We start from the raw sequence: 14,257 nt of genomic DNA on the forward strand, positions 1-14,257 counted from the left end.
CCAGGTTCTAAACAACTTTACTGCGAAAACTAATCAATAAAGTAAGAGGAGGGAAATTAAATAAAAAGTAATAATTATGCACTTTTTGGGGAACTTCCTTAGTAAATGTGATCAATAAAGGAGGGGCATTGTGACCATAAAGTATATAATTAAGCCATTCTGAAAATATAACTGTCTTCATTTAAGGGGAAGAAATAAATCGTAACAACTTTGTGTTAAGCTACCAGTGTAGCTGCGGTACTCTAGGTCAGTGAAACATCTTGTTTAATGTACGCCCCTTCTTGGGTGTCTGCCCATTGACTCTGTGTAAGATGATTGCTTTCCTGAGTTCCAGCATAATTCCTTAACCCGATGCAGAAAAGGCTGAGTAGGATTCTTGGATCAATATTGGGTAGATTAAATTAGGTGGTTATAAATATCCCTTCTCTCTCTCTCTCGCTCTCTTTCAAACAACAAAATCTATTAATCTTTTAAACTAATTTGTCAAAATGAGTGCTATGGGAATTTCTAATGAACTGCTTTAAAAACTTTTTAAATCTTTAAAGCTTTAAAAAAAATACTAAATTTCTCAAATTAAACCCTCTGACAATCTTGGTGTGCCTTTGACGTATTGTATAGTGGTAGAATCATGAGTTCCTGCGAAAATTACTTCTGCAAAAGTCTTTTTAATCTCATGCCTTTGGCTAGTAGGAGAAATGCTTTTGGTGGATGACCACTCATACAAGATCATAAAAGAAACCAACCACTTCCAACTACTATCTTTGTTATTCATAAGAACTTGCTTCAGTTACTAGGAATTTAACTTCTGGGCATTTTTTTTTTTTTTGCCTGACATGTTTCTTGGATCATTTAATGCATAGTTAGTAATACTGATTGGCATTTATTTTGTTGCCACCTTCATTTATGGCTCAAAACTTTTTGGCATGTCCATATATTTTTTGGCATGTTGTGTCAGGGAAAATCATGCCTGACACAACCTTCTGGTAGTACTAGTTGAGTCTAGAGTGGGAAAATGGAAGCGCTTACAACATGTGCTGGAGGGATACAGTTTGTCCTATTTCTACATAATTTCGAAAATTATAAGCTCTCAAGGAACTGATTTCCCAGCTACCTGTCTGTCTTCTAGACAGAGCTTCATGTTTTTAAATTTTTGGTAGTTTTTCTCCATGCAGTAGTACTTTGTCTTGAGCTTTCACATGGACTTCTTATTCTGTCCAAATGTTTAAAAGCTTTGAAAAGTATACAACTGACAGCCACTTGAGCAGTATAATCTTTGTGGGCTGAAAGGTTTACATAAGCAATTAGTATCTTGAATTCAGAGTTTTTACAGGAAGTTTTGGAGATCAGTTACAAAAGGTAATTCTAGAGCTACTACTGACAGAAGCAGTTCATATTTATTTAGAGCTCATCTTGGGCTTCTAGCCTCAGTGAAACTCACTTCTCTAATATCCTTCTCTTTTCAGAGGAAGATAAAAACAAATGTAGTTTTTATGTTCAGGTTTGAAACCTGTGAAATTAAACTTTGCACTGTTAAATGGTTCTCAATTCATGTTACTTAAGCACACAATTACACTAATTTCTTTCCTGCTCCAAGAGAATGGATAGAGTCTATCCTGCTTACTGCTTCCTTTCCATTTCTAACGAACCTCTTTAAGCTATAGCACCTGTAGCCTTTAAGCAATCTGATATATAAAGGAGAATTTTCCCAAAGCTTTCATTTATCATTCCAGGCGATGCTTTAAAGTATTGAGCAAAGTTCATTTGAATAATGCAAGAACATCTGCCTGCATAAGTGTAATTTAATGTATCGCACTGTTTAGCCATATATATTGTGACTATACGGTTTGAGAACTCTGGTGTAAAATCCATTTTACTCTGCAATTATCTATTTTTTGGGGTTTTTAATATGAAAGAACTATTTTAAATCTGTCCTTTTATGATGTTTCTACTGTTTATATTATATTGAAGCAATCTGGACAGATTTGGTTTTCTAGATTTTGACAGTAGTGTGCAATTTGCAAACTGTGCTTAAGTGGGATCTACTGTTCTTTGTAATAACTGAGGTAAATAACAATAGTTTCAGAAATTATGGAGGTAAGTTTTTAGCCTGAAATAGCCTGTTATGGTAACTGACCCTTCTGAGTATAGTCGTAAGGAGGTACTGTTTAGACCCAGAGATGTGACTTCGGAATTTCAGAAATCTGATGAGGGCTATCAGTTGAGCAAACTGAAGAGAGAGAGAGAAAAACAAAACAAACAAACAGGAAAAAAAAAAAAAATACCAAAATAATAGGGAGGGATGAGATGAGATATGGTGAAATACAGAAACAGAAGTGGAAACTCATAGTATTAACATGTAAATTCCTTCACAAAGTCATTGCTCAAAATGAAGAGCTTGCCATTTCACAAAGGCAACACAAAAACACTGATCAATTCCTGCAGTCTTTAGGTTACGCGAAAGTGCTGTGTTCTTTAGTAGCTGATACGCTATTTAATTTTTGAACTGAGGTACTGCACTAGCTAAAATAGTATATGGATCCAGTTGTGATTGCCTACGAGTGTGCACACACAATTAAGAATCTTTTCTTTCATTTGTCAGTCTGCTAGTTAACTGTAGCTAACTCACTTTTTGTCTTAGTCTATAAAAGACTTTATATTCACAGTAAGTCTGTATAGAAGCAAAATACTGTGGTATTCCAGTTCTGACTACATGAAGTTCAGATCATTTTACAGTTGCCAGTTTTCTTTAAATTCATTGTGGTATCTTTTGTAGCTCTGTGCCTTTTCGTATTAGTTCACCTGTTACATACTGAGCAAACATATTTTAAAAAAGCAATCTGGATTTCAGTTCTTACACTGAAGAAAAATTGTTACACACATCAATACAACAGTTTTAATATAACAATGTTGTTGTCTGTTACTCCTTGTTGTAGCTAAGGCTAGGTGACTTTGCTCTCAGGGTAGCATTAGGTCCACTGTATCGGAAAAATCCACCACTCCACCCCAAAAAGAAATCACTATACTTCTGTATATTTTTATTAATATGTTCACTGCAGTAGGAACAAGAAGGTACAAATATGTATAATTCTCAGAAAAAGATGTCACTTTTTAATTAAAACTCTTGCCAGAGTTCTTGGTTATGCTGCTTTTAAGAAGTACCTAGTGTTTGTTTTATTCCAAATATCCACTGTCAGTCAGTTTTGCTCCTTAGTGTGGACTTGTGCCATTCTCGCTGCCCTGGAGCTCCCAGCTGGTTCTGTGGGGTAGCTGTGTGAAGGCAAGAACACTTGCATCCTCATCCTTCCCAGAGGGATTGTTTTCTGCAGGGTTTTATATTATCTATTGTATTGTAAAGTGTAGTATGATATCAGCTTCAGCATCCTATGCACTGGAAGTTCAAAACATGAAACTACCTGCAATAGAACCATGAATTATGTTGGCCATGATATGGTTTCAGTTGCATATCAATGCAGATGTTGGTATTTTTGTTGCTAGGAAAGATGAAACATCAGAAGCCACACATTGGAATATCACGCAACAAAATAAGTTGCTTCACGTAGGTCTAATTTATTTTAATTTGCTGGACAGACAAAAGCAGCACCGCTTAGCACTTGTGTGCTGCTGCGTTTGTACCACTGCATTCTGTTCTCTGCCTGCGCTCACTAGCGAGGCTTGTGCTGCTTTTACCATGCTAGCCTAGGAGAAGTAGCATCGGAGGCGTGTTGAAAAGCAATCTGGAAATAGCTGTGGTTTGCATTTCTTCTTCATCTGAAATCAGTCTTTTTGCAATCTTAGAGCAACGACATAATCATTAGTTTGGCGAGTCTCATCTCGAAGTATCTTTCTCTCTGCTGTTAATTGCAGGCCTCCCACGCTTCACTTGTGTGGGAGGTGCCTGACTAGACTCCTGAACAGGGATAAAATGGCAATTAAAAATAACAGTTAAAAAATACACCATAACATCTACTGAAGGGACATTTTTTTTTTATAAACATGTATTTGCCATGTTGTGTTTGTTACTTGCCCTTCAGACTATGATTGCCTTTGTCTAATTTTGTAGTTATTTGTAAGGCATAATAATGACATGGTTACAAATGAGTTTGCAAAACCCTTAACATTTTGTTAGGATTTGGAAATTAGGAATTCTCAATTCATGATTTCTGTAATATTAGTATAAGCAAAAGACCAGAATAATATACATATAGTATATATATGCAGGCATAATAATAATTTATCTTTTCAGACAACTATAGAAAGGCAGTTTAGAGAGCTGTGTCATCGAGGTGGATATTTGTGTGACTAGCAGATTTCTGCCCATTGTGAATGTTCCCTCAAACTGTTATTTAATTACTAGCTGACTACTTTCTCAGACATGTCTGAGCTGAAAGTCGAGATACTAAAATTTGTGGCTAGGAGTATCAGAGCACGTTTGATTTTCTGAGATCAGGGTTTCTTTTTCAATAATGAAAATTAAATACTAAATTATTCAAAGCGTACAATCTGGCACTAAATTTTCCCTTGAAATTGTTCAGAGGGAGCTGAGCTGAACTTTTCATCAAAATAACAGTGACCTAATCAAATTATGTGCATTTGGGCGATCCTTTTGTGTTCCATTTAGAAAGGAGACCAGACGGTGATAGCATCATGATGTGGGGAAGTGCCACTTCTGTCCTTTACTGAGGTGCTAAAAAATATTCACTGGTGACAGGTGGCAAACCAGTTCAGTCCTGCAACAGAGAGAAATGCTTACTAGGAAACCAAAGGAAGGAATACTTGGTACAGTGTTTTGCATGTGCCACTGAGCTAAGTGCCTTGGAAATAGAGAAGGACAAAGCTTAGCTGGTAGACCAGGCTAAAAAGGATTATGGTCTCATGTGAGATGGTTGATGGAAGCTACTGGAAAGGCTCAGGTAGTAGTCGTGCAGCTCGTGTCTTGTGTTCAAAAACAGCAAGCAATTGAGCAGCTGCTTTTGGCTGCTTGCTAGAATACATAGCATAGTGAAGTCTTACCTCTTACAGCTGGCAACATCTGGCATTTAAAAATGCTGTGTGGTCTGATTTTGCTTGCTATTGCTTTTGCTCCTCCTGCAAGTTTCCCACTCCGTGGCATTTTGGCTGTTTTCCTGGGGAGGCTGTGTAGGAGCTGGAGAAAGTTTCATGTAAAGTGTAAGACCAATTGGGTTGGTTTGTCCAAACCTAGAAAGCAGCTTTTTGGAGCCACCACCAAGCTGTTAACTACCCACAGAATTATAACTGATGAAATTTACTAAGCTGTTTTAAAAAAAAATGTTTGTTTAAATGCTTTTTTTTTTTTTTTTAACTGAATATTTTTTTCTGAAAAAAAAAGGCAGTGCAGAAAACTCAGAGAACCTATCAGATCAGCTTTGTACTTTACCTGGCTTAACATCCTGACTACTAGCATGTCTCCTGCAGGACTTTTTTTGGAGGAGGAGGAGGGAGATTAAGCCCCTTAAGATTTTGAAGAGCTGTGTTTTTGTACAGCATTGTCCTCAAATATTCTCAGTGTCCTGATGAAGATTAGGCTTTCCTAATTATGGTTAGATGAAACTTAACACTCTCACAATGTTGATGAGTTACTTACTTTGCAGTAATACAGAGGTTTTTGCAATACCAGTAATGTTCTTTACAACTAACATTTGTTTTCGACTTATCTGAAAATTACATTATCCTATTGGATTATAAATATCGGCAATGAAATTATAATTATAGAGTTTTGTTATTTATTTCCTCATTTGAATCTACAGAGGTAAAGAAACTGCCACCTAAATATCTGCCACTAATCAGTAAACTTTACAATAAGCTTACAGTAAGAATTGTCAGTATATAATTCTGATTTCCAGTGTAGTAACTTGCATGTAATTCAAACATGTATCAAAAGCATGAAAGACTAAATAATTTAAATATTACTAGAATCAATGAAAAATGTAATGAAGCGTAAATACGTAGTGCTAAAAATGTTTGAGAACATAGATTCTCTGTTCACATAATAGACCAGTAACTTAAATAATGTTGATGATATCAGTACTTTTACCCTTAGTGTTGACATGGTTTTCTATTACAGTGGAATGAAAGGAAACAAAAAGGCTTAAAAATAGCAGCAAAACTATGTTTTAAGCAATAAAAATAGTTGAAAAGTGAATGCAAGTTTCAAAATAGACAAAGCTGTGGCATGTATCATCTTGTATGTAAGACTATGGTCTAGGCATTCATATGCAGTAATTCCGTGTTAAGTGTGATGATATTATTACCAATACTTGATGTTTCAGTGATCTGACCCAGCCAGTGATCTGGCTGCAATCCTTACCGAATGCCTAGTAAATCTGTCTTCTTGTTTTCAGCACCCTCGTCCCATGTACATGCCTTACATCTGGAAATGCCTTTAACCAATAGTCTAAAGTTACCCAAAGGGAGTAGTAAAAAAAAGAGGTCTTCCACATCAGTGAGCTCTGAAGGGACAGAGATACAGTACTCTGTGCCCATAAAGGAGAAATGTTTTGAGAGTCTGAAGGAGAAAATATTAAAGAACGTGATTGAGAAGGACAAGCATTCAGAAGTTGGTAAACTACAATGCTTTTTGTTTCCAGTGCATTAGAGAATAAAAGTAACCGTAAAGTGACATTAAAATCATTGTATTGCTTGTATGTTTCTTATTTTATACTTGTAGAACTGTTTACAGTCTAATGACTTTTACAAGGTAGTGGGTCATCAGCCAAACACTGCGCTAATGTCTCATGTTCTTCTTAAACTTACAGGTGCGATGAGAATAGAAAGAAAAGGAAAACTGGAAGAGAAGAGTTCCACAACATATGGTATGTACAGAGCAGTAATATTTTTATGAAAAAAAGGAAAAGTCTTTGCTTGATGTCTCTGAAGTACAAATATAGCAGTGTAAAGCATTTCTAGGGCCCAGTTTGTAGTAAAGATATAACTAAAAGAGAATAAAATTAAAGTTCCTGTAACAAGGATTTGGATACTACCTGTGAGAAGCCCAAGCCAAAACTTTTATTTCAGTTGAATTAGCGATCCTGCATTTATTTCCTTGCATTGACTGCTGAGAAAGTGGGGGAAAAAAAACATAAGTGTTACTAACAAAACATTTGTTAATTCTTGAAAAAAAATCAGAAGGAAGGGGACTTTCATTTTTCCTGGTTTAAAAATTATGATTATAGACAGACAAGAATTCACATGTGAATTTGCCTTGTGTTTTCCATGAGGGGAAAAACTGTGCTTTTGTACTCCACAAGAAGATAAGATTCAATATATGTTTAGGAAATAATCCTTAAACACTGATTTAAATCGTAAGTTTTCCATAACAAGTCAACTTCCTCATTACTTACCTTGCTGTTGGTTGCTTATAAAATAATTACGGCATGACAGTGCTGTGGGATACATTTTCTCTGGGGACAATTAATAGGATAAATAGAATTTTTCTAAAACAAAATACTTATACTCATGCATATGTCAACAGTGCTTGTAAGTGAACTGCAGCATAAAAAAACATACCATAAGCTTCAGTCAGAAACAGTTTTCTGTGAGGGTGCCTCTGCAGTAGAAAGTGCTGACAGCATCAGCAGTTTTGAGTTTTGTGACACTGAAATTTACTTTAAACATGTTTCACCCCTATAGAAAGTGATTTAAGATGATTCCAAACAGAAAGATAATGTCTTGCGCTCCTGAAATCTTTCTCTCATGCCCTTATCTTTTTGTCATAAACTAAGTTAAATAGCTGTTATAAATTGTTGGAATGACATCACCTATTTCATGTGCTTTGTTGTACCTTCTTCTGCTATGATATCTTATGTGAAAATACTTAAAACTGTAGAGAGAGACCCAGTTATTTGAACTGTTCTACCATCAGCTAATAAGAGACACACCCAACATATCAAGAAATTAATTGAATTGTGAATCTTGCTAGGCCACAGGAATAGCTTGGATTTAAATGTCATGTTCTACGGTAAGCCAAATGAAGCAAGTATTTTGGAGTGGCACTGTTGTTTTGAGATGTTCAATTTGTACTTTAGGTAAAAAGAAAGAAAAGGAAAAGGAGAAAAAAGAGAAAAAGGAGAAAGATCATAAATCAAAACAGAAAAAGAAGAAGAAAAAAAAGAAGAAATCTAAACAGCACGGTGAGTTCAATCTGCATTTTTTGAAAGTGAGCCAAACCACTTGACATATTTTAGGGATAAGATATTAAAATTTGTTTCTCAACAATATGAATACAAAATTTATAAATTTAAATTAATAGATTTTGTCCTTAATGTTGAAAGGACAAGAGTCTGACTTCATTTCTGTATTTATGGCCATATATATATGGTCCATATGATGGACATTTCATAGACCTTTATTCTTGAAAGGATATGCAGATAATAATGCTTTTGCTTTTAGTCTCTTTAGACTCTTCATTTGAAGCTCTGTAAAATCCTTATCTTGTTTGGACATTACAGTTATTCTAGTATTCAGCCTGTTGCAGTCTCTTCTTAATAATGAATCCATAACAGTTTGTACATTTGTAAAGTACAATTTCTTTGTGGTAAAAAACAAATCTTTTAGACATTTTTTTCTTGTTGGTTGAGAGGGAAAACCTCTCATGGGTGAGAGGAAAACACCTCTATGGGTGCTTTCCTTGAAACACCCATAAGAATGAGGTTAAAAGTTTTGACACGATCCTTTCTGTAACTGTCCTTGGTGTGATTCTTGTGGAAAAACTGGACAGTTTATCTTATTAAAAAAAAAAAAAAAAGTGTTGAGTATTGGCTCTTTTATCACATTTCTTTTCCTTCTTGTATTTTATTCCTGTTTTCTTTCCCTCCTTTGGTTCTTTTCATCTCCCATAAAATCTTTTGCATTTCAGCGCAGCCTTGGCTGCAGAATTATGACAATGTGAATAACTGCATGGGCAAATACAGGCTCATTCTGTCTTCTAGCTGAAGACTAAACTTTATTTTTTGTGTTCTATACCTGTTTGCCTCAAAAAGTGTTTCAGGTCTTAAACTACTTGTTTTTCTCTGTGATGTTCTCTCTTTTGTTGTTGTTTTTTTTTTTTTTTCCTTTTTTTTAACATCTTTATTCAAAAATGTACACTTACTGTGCTTATCCAATTGGCTCTACTTTTGCGTACCTTGAGAGGGTTTTACTAGGTATCAGTTGAAACTTTAATTTAAACTTCTTAAAATATGAGAAGGTGAAAATTGAAAACCTATTAAATGGATTTTTCTATAAACTATTCCTCGAAAGCCTGTAGAAGAATCTTAGGTGTTAACAGAAGCTTCTGACCTCAGACTATAAGATGCTTTACCTATCTCTAGAGTGATTAAAAGTTTTGTTTATCTAAAACCTGTACTGTAATGCAGTACTTGAACTGAGTAATCTAAGCTTCAAATACTTTACCATCTTGGTATTGGAGTAACATAATTTTCAACGATAAACTTTGGTTGCTTATTTTACCTGAATACTATTGGTAGTTCCTTTACCTATGCTGGAGAAGTACATAAGTATTTTCAAAAAGACTCTAGGAAAATCTAGGTATGCAAAAGCCAAAGGGGGGGGGGAAATCCAACACATTATCAGTTCTGTCTGTTTCATCTGTGGCTATTACAACATGGCAAATTAAGTCGATGCTTTCCACAGGTTCCATCTTCTAGAAGATACTTAAAAGAAATGTGTCAGTACCTTGTGTAGGTCAATATCCTTAGGAGCACTCCTAATAAAGTTTAAGAGTAAGGAAAATGTTTTTATATGCTCTCCTGTTCTCTGAGTGTATGGCAGACTGTGTGTTGGTATAAAAGTCTTTGGAAAGTAAACAAAATAATGCTTGCAGCATTTGACAGGTGTTTGGAACAGAACTAATTTAATAGTCAGCTACCAAGTTAAGCTACAGATTTGAACTGCGTTTAAAACTATAAATATATTTTCTGTAGCTGAAGAACTTCCACATAGTATTTCCCTGAACCTTCTGTTTCAGATATTTCCAAAGAAAGTTAAGCAGAGAAGTTCTGACATTTTTGATGTTGAATACTAGAATTAAGGTGAATCAACAGAAAAGCTGATGTGGTGTACAATATAAAATGTTTGAGGAGTTGGTCAGACTGATTTTGCTCCTGTGAGCATGTGATACTTTGCAGCTTTGCAAAGGGCTGTGCTCGAGATATTCCTCAGCTTCTCACTGTTTGGGGGTATGCGTGTTTCTTTGGTTACATACAGTTCCAACGTGTAGTGGTTTCTGAAAACCTTATTGATTCAAACTGATTGAGATATAGTGCCTCTTGCAAATTTAAATCAGAGCCATGTTCTTGTCCCCAGTATTCTTCTTTTGTTTTCCCATCTGGAGGTTGTAAGGTTTTTGTTCCTTTGTTTCTCTCTTTTTATTGCTTTGTCTGTTTGGTGGTTTGTTTTTTTTGGTTTTTTTTTTTGCTAATTTGTCATGATTCTTAACAAAGATAAGCTTAACAAAGATAGCACGATTAGGTTTCAGCTTTTAGGGGCCATATCCAATGCTTGTAAATATTAAAAGGAAACTATGTACCTCCCAGTGTCCCAACAAACAGATCTTAAAACCAGTTGCAGAAGGCAGTGTGAATAGAACTTGAGCATTTTCTTCCATGCAAATTTATGTCATGAAAAAATGTTGCAAGCAATCCAGAGGCATTCTGTCTGGATTTTTTCACTGAGAGGAAAGAAAAATGCTTTGGCAGGTTCTGACTCTAGTGTCTCACCCTGAAAAAGCTCACTGAAAAATGATCCATCACAAGAAGCAATACTCTCTTTCTCCAGGACTAGCTTACCCTGCTTGCATGGTATGGGCAGAAATGAAAGTGTGTGAGGCACGTTCTGTGCCTTTCAAGTCAAACTAAGGCATTTACGGGAAGATGTGGGTGGAGGCACACTATGTGCTTCAGATGAGTATTGTGCAGGTCTTCTAAAAAAAAAAAAAAAAAAAAAAGAACAAACCCATTTTTTTTCACCTAGTATACACATGACTTACATTGCTGTACAGAAAGTGATGGCGCATTGAAAACTGCATATTAAATCTGTCATGTTTTAATAACTAGCTATAGCTGAAGTAGCCAGGACTGCTTATTTTTTATTTTCTTTTGTGTACTTAGCATTTCCTATTGTCTTTTTGCAAATACTTATATGCCTTTTCAGTCACACTCATTCACATAAAGCCTGTCGAAAGTAGGTAATTTCTGCTTTTTGTCAGTGAAGTTGAAGTACAACATAATCAACTCAACGAGTGGGCTAGAATACTGCATACTTTCACATTTCCTTAAGCATTGCGAAGTCAGGAACAGATATGGTAGTGTGGTTTTGACAGAGAAAAATATTAACAGTGGCTTAATGGAAAGTATTTAGGAGAGCAGTATATTGTGGAACTCATTGCTAGAACACAGGTGGTAGTTGTAGTGCTTCTACAAAACGATGAATACGCAGAAATATGACCATTTATATTCAAAGTTTTAAGAGGAGGAAATGGATAGCTACTCTTACCATTGGGCTTACCTGGGTGATTTCTTCAGTCACTGTGATTAAGAACATAAGAAACATTCCTTGAGACTGTTGCAAATAGGCTACATATTAGAGAAAAATAGATCATGCTGCTTCTGGCCACCGGTGAGAGGCAAGATTGCTGCAGCTCCCTGTCCCCAAATTCAATCAGTAGCAAGGCTGAAAATGCATTACCACTGGGTATAAGCACACGGAGTGCTCACACGAACACACACAACCAACAGCCTCATCCAGCTCCCCTCTCTGGTTGAGCCAGGATGGAGGTCTGCAAGTGGGAATATATAAATACACATTGTGGTTCATTATGGTTCTTACTGGAAATTTCTGGAAAAACTGTCTTGAAGAGCATTTGCTATTTCATGTTCAGTTTTATCATCCTAATACCTCAGTGTTACGTAATACCTTAGTGTTCTTTATGTCTGAATGTAATGTTGTTTTCTTAAGTTTTGTTGCATTTGTCACAAATTTTTGTAACATCAGCTAATCCTGTTGTTAACTTTTCAGATTATTCAGATTATGAAGATAGTTCTGTTGAGTTCTTGGACAGGTGCTCTTCTCCATTAACGCGGTCCTCAGGAAGCTCTCTGACTTTGCGCAGCATGTTCTCAGAGAAGAATACATCGTACCAGTATCCAAGAGCTATCTTGTCTGTTGACCTTAGTGGAGAAAGTAGGTTGACTGAGTGAGAACTTTCAGTTTGTAGGTTTCGTTTCTTAGGAAAGATAATAAATTGATTTTAGCTATAAAATCTTTGATTGTTTTAAAGCATCTTAAGTTTTTGATTGTAGCTATAAATATGGTGGCTAATTTATGCTTCATCTGTTTAAATCAAAATGTTTGCACTCCTCAAGCTGTTCTGCATTGTGCTTGCTTTGGTTAAAGATTGCTACTCTGCTTCTGATGCAATCGCATTGCATTTAAAGGCATTTTGCAGAGGTCATAAAGAAATCATAAAATACCAGTAGTACATTTGAGGGTGATTTTTTTGGTATATACAGGTTAAGAATTTTAATTGATAGAATAGTTTTTTAAAAAAAAATTGTATGTTTTGCATTCACAATTTCACTTTTTTTTTTTTTTTTTTTACTAGATCTTTCAGATGTTGAGTTCCTGGATGATTCCTCTACAGAGAGTTTGTTACTTAGTGGTGATGAATACAATCAGGATTTTGATTCAACTAACTTTGAAGAGTCTCAAGATGAAGATGATGCTCTCAATGAAATTGTTAGATGCATTTGTGAACTGGATGAAGAAAATGGCTTTATGATTCAGGTAAAGAAATTGAGGGGGTATATTTTCCATGTGAATTTTGTGCGTGGGAAGATATTCTTCTAAGGTGTTGGAGACTGAAGTTAAGTAGAGAGTTGTAAATAGACATGACTAATAATAACAAAATATTTTTATGTTCTGCACTTCATGTGATTCTCTCCAGCGTATGCAGAACTTTTTCTCTGGGATGGGTTTCCGCTAACAATTTGCTATGTAGAACAGGTTTGTAAGGAAAAGTAACCTTTTTCGTTATAGACAGTTGATAAAATTGGGAAGATGTATGCTTTTCCACACACAAATCATTGTTTTCTGTCTACAGACCATTCCAATTATACAAGCACTTCTGGTATGGTCCTTGTGCTTCACAGTATATTATTTGTAGACACCACTCTACTTGCTGTAAATTTACCTCAACTCTATCCAAGGATGGTGCATCTTGATGTAGTTCTCTGCCATACAGATGTTAATATTGTCAGTATCTTTGTGTTGTGATGCGCGTGCTTCATCTTTAGAAGAGCAGTTCTCAAACAAGAAATGATTAGCTCATTTTAGAAGCTGCTTAGAGTTTAAATATTATTTGGAATAGGGGAAAAAAAGGAGAAAACTTGCCATTTGAAGAATACTTGGTGTCAGCTGCTGACAGACTACAGCTGCTGCTGCTTATGTATTTGTACTGCAGTGAAAGAAGCATCGTTCATCTAGTAATGAATAATTTAAAGTCATTGTCTCAAGGAATTTGTGCGATTAGATAAGATGCAAGCACAAGTGAGGAAGTCAGTTGTCAATAACGTAAAACAGATGATGAACTTCCTGTGGTTTTTGGACTCAAAGGACAGGTTTGTATTCAGCTATCAATGTGGTACAGTTTCTGTTGAAAATACGGAGCCATTTTAATTGAGATTTGAAGGAAGCAAGGGTCATCTGCCTTGTTAATGGACTTGTAGTCTTTTGGAAACGAAAGAAAGATCTGAAAAACAAGTACACAAACTGTCCCTGGGAATGCATTACTGAAATGCAGTGGTGTGTTGGAAGAATTCAGCAACGATAATAACATGGAAAAAATGGACTGGTGTAGAAATTTTTGGAGAGAGGAGAGGAAACTGTGGCTATAGTGGTATGATGAGGAAAGGCAGCTTCAGTGTTCTGAATATGTTGATGTTCAAAATGCATGTCAAAACAGAGGAAAGATTTTCAATAGGAAAACAGCAGATATTTAGAAAATAGGCAAACACTGAGCTGGGAAAGGAGGAAAATGTACTTAGAAGTGGTAGTTTCCTGCCCATTTCTAAAGTCCAATGACAGGTAAAGTTGATCACTTATCTACTCTTCGTGCATCGTCTCATTGAGAGCAACCAGTTTACTGTTTCTAGGCCTTCATGTCTTACCACTTCTATTTTGCTCTCCTGTTCTCTTATTTCTCCTTTCATTTACTCTTCATTTTCTTTTTCTTTTAGATTTTCCA

At 35.6% G+C, this 14,257-nt stretch overlaps 1 protein-coding gene across 8 annotated transcripts in view; it reads left to right on the plus strand.

Annotated features, from left to right (window-relative positions):
* PHF20L1 (PHD finger protein 20 like 1) overlaps positions 1-14,257 on the plus strand; it is a gene marked incomplete at its 3' end in the record, with an annotated part of 62,606 nt that overhangs the window by 31,550 nt on the left and 16,799 nt on the right. For 6 of the 8 annotated variants that reach the window (XM_082753164.1, XM_082753170.1, XM_082753162.1 and 3 more), the window contains 5 exons: positions 6,360-6,578; positions 6,774-6,830; positions 8,043-8,147; positions 12,031-12,195; positions 12,617-12,798. In XM_082753164.1, coding sequence (XP_082609290.1) covers positions 6,360-6,578; positions 6,774-6,830; positions 8,043-8,147; positions 12,031-12,195; positions 12,617-12,798 — 728 coding nt within the window. The remainder of the gene's footprint in view (positions 1-6,359; positions 6,579-6,773; positions 6,831-8,042; positions 8,148-12,030; positions 12,196-12,616; positions 12,799-14,257) is intronic. The other 2 variants (XM_082753167.1, XM_082753168.1) reach the window with 1 other exon arrangement.

Source organism: Aythya marila, assembly GCF_965140915.1.
Source record: "Aythya marila genome assembly, chromosome: 2".
Lineage (NCBI taxonomy): Eukaryota > Metazoa > Chordata > Aves > Anseriformes > Anatidae > Aythya > Aythya marila.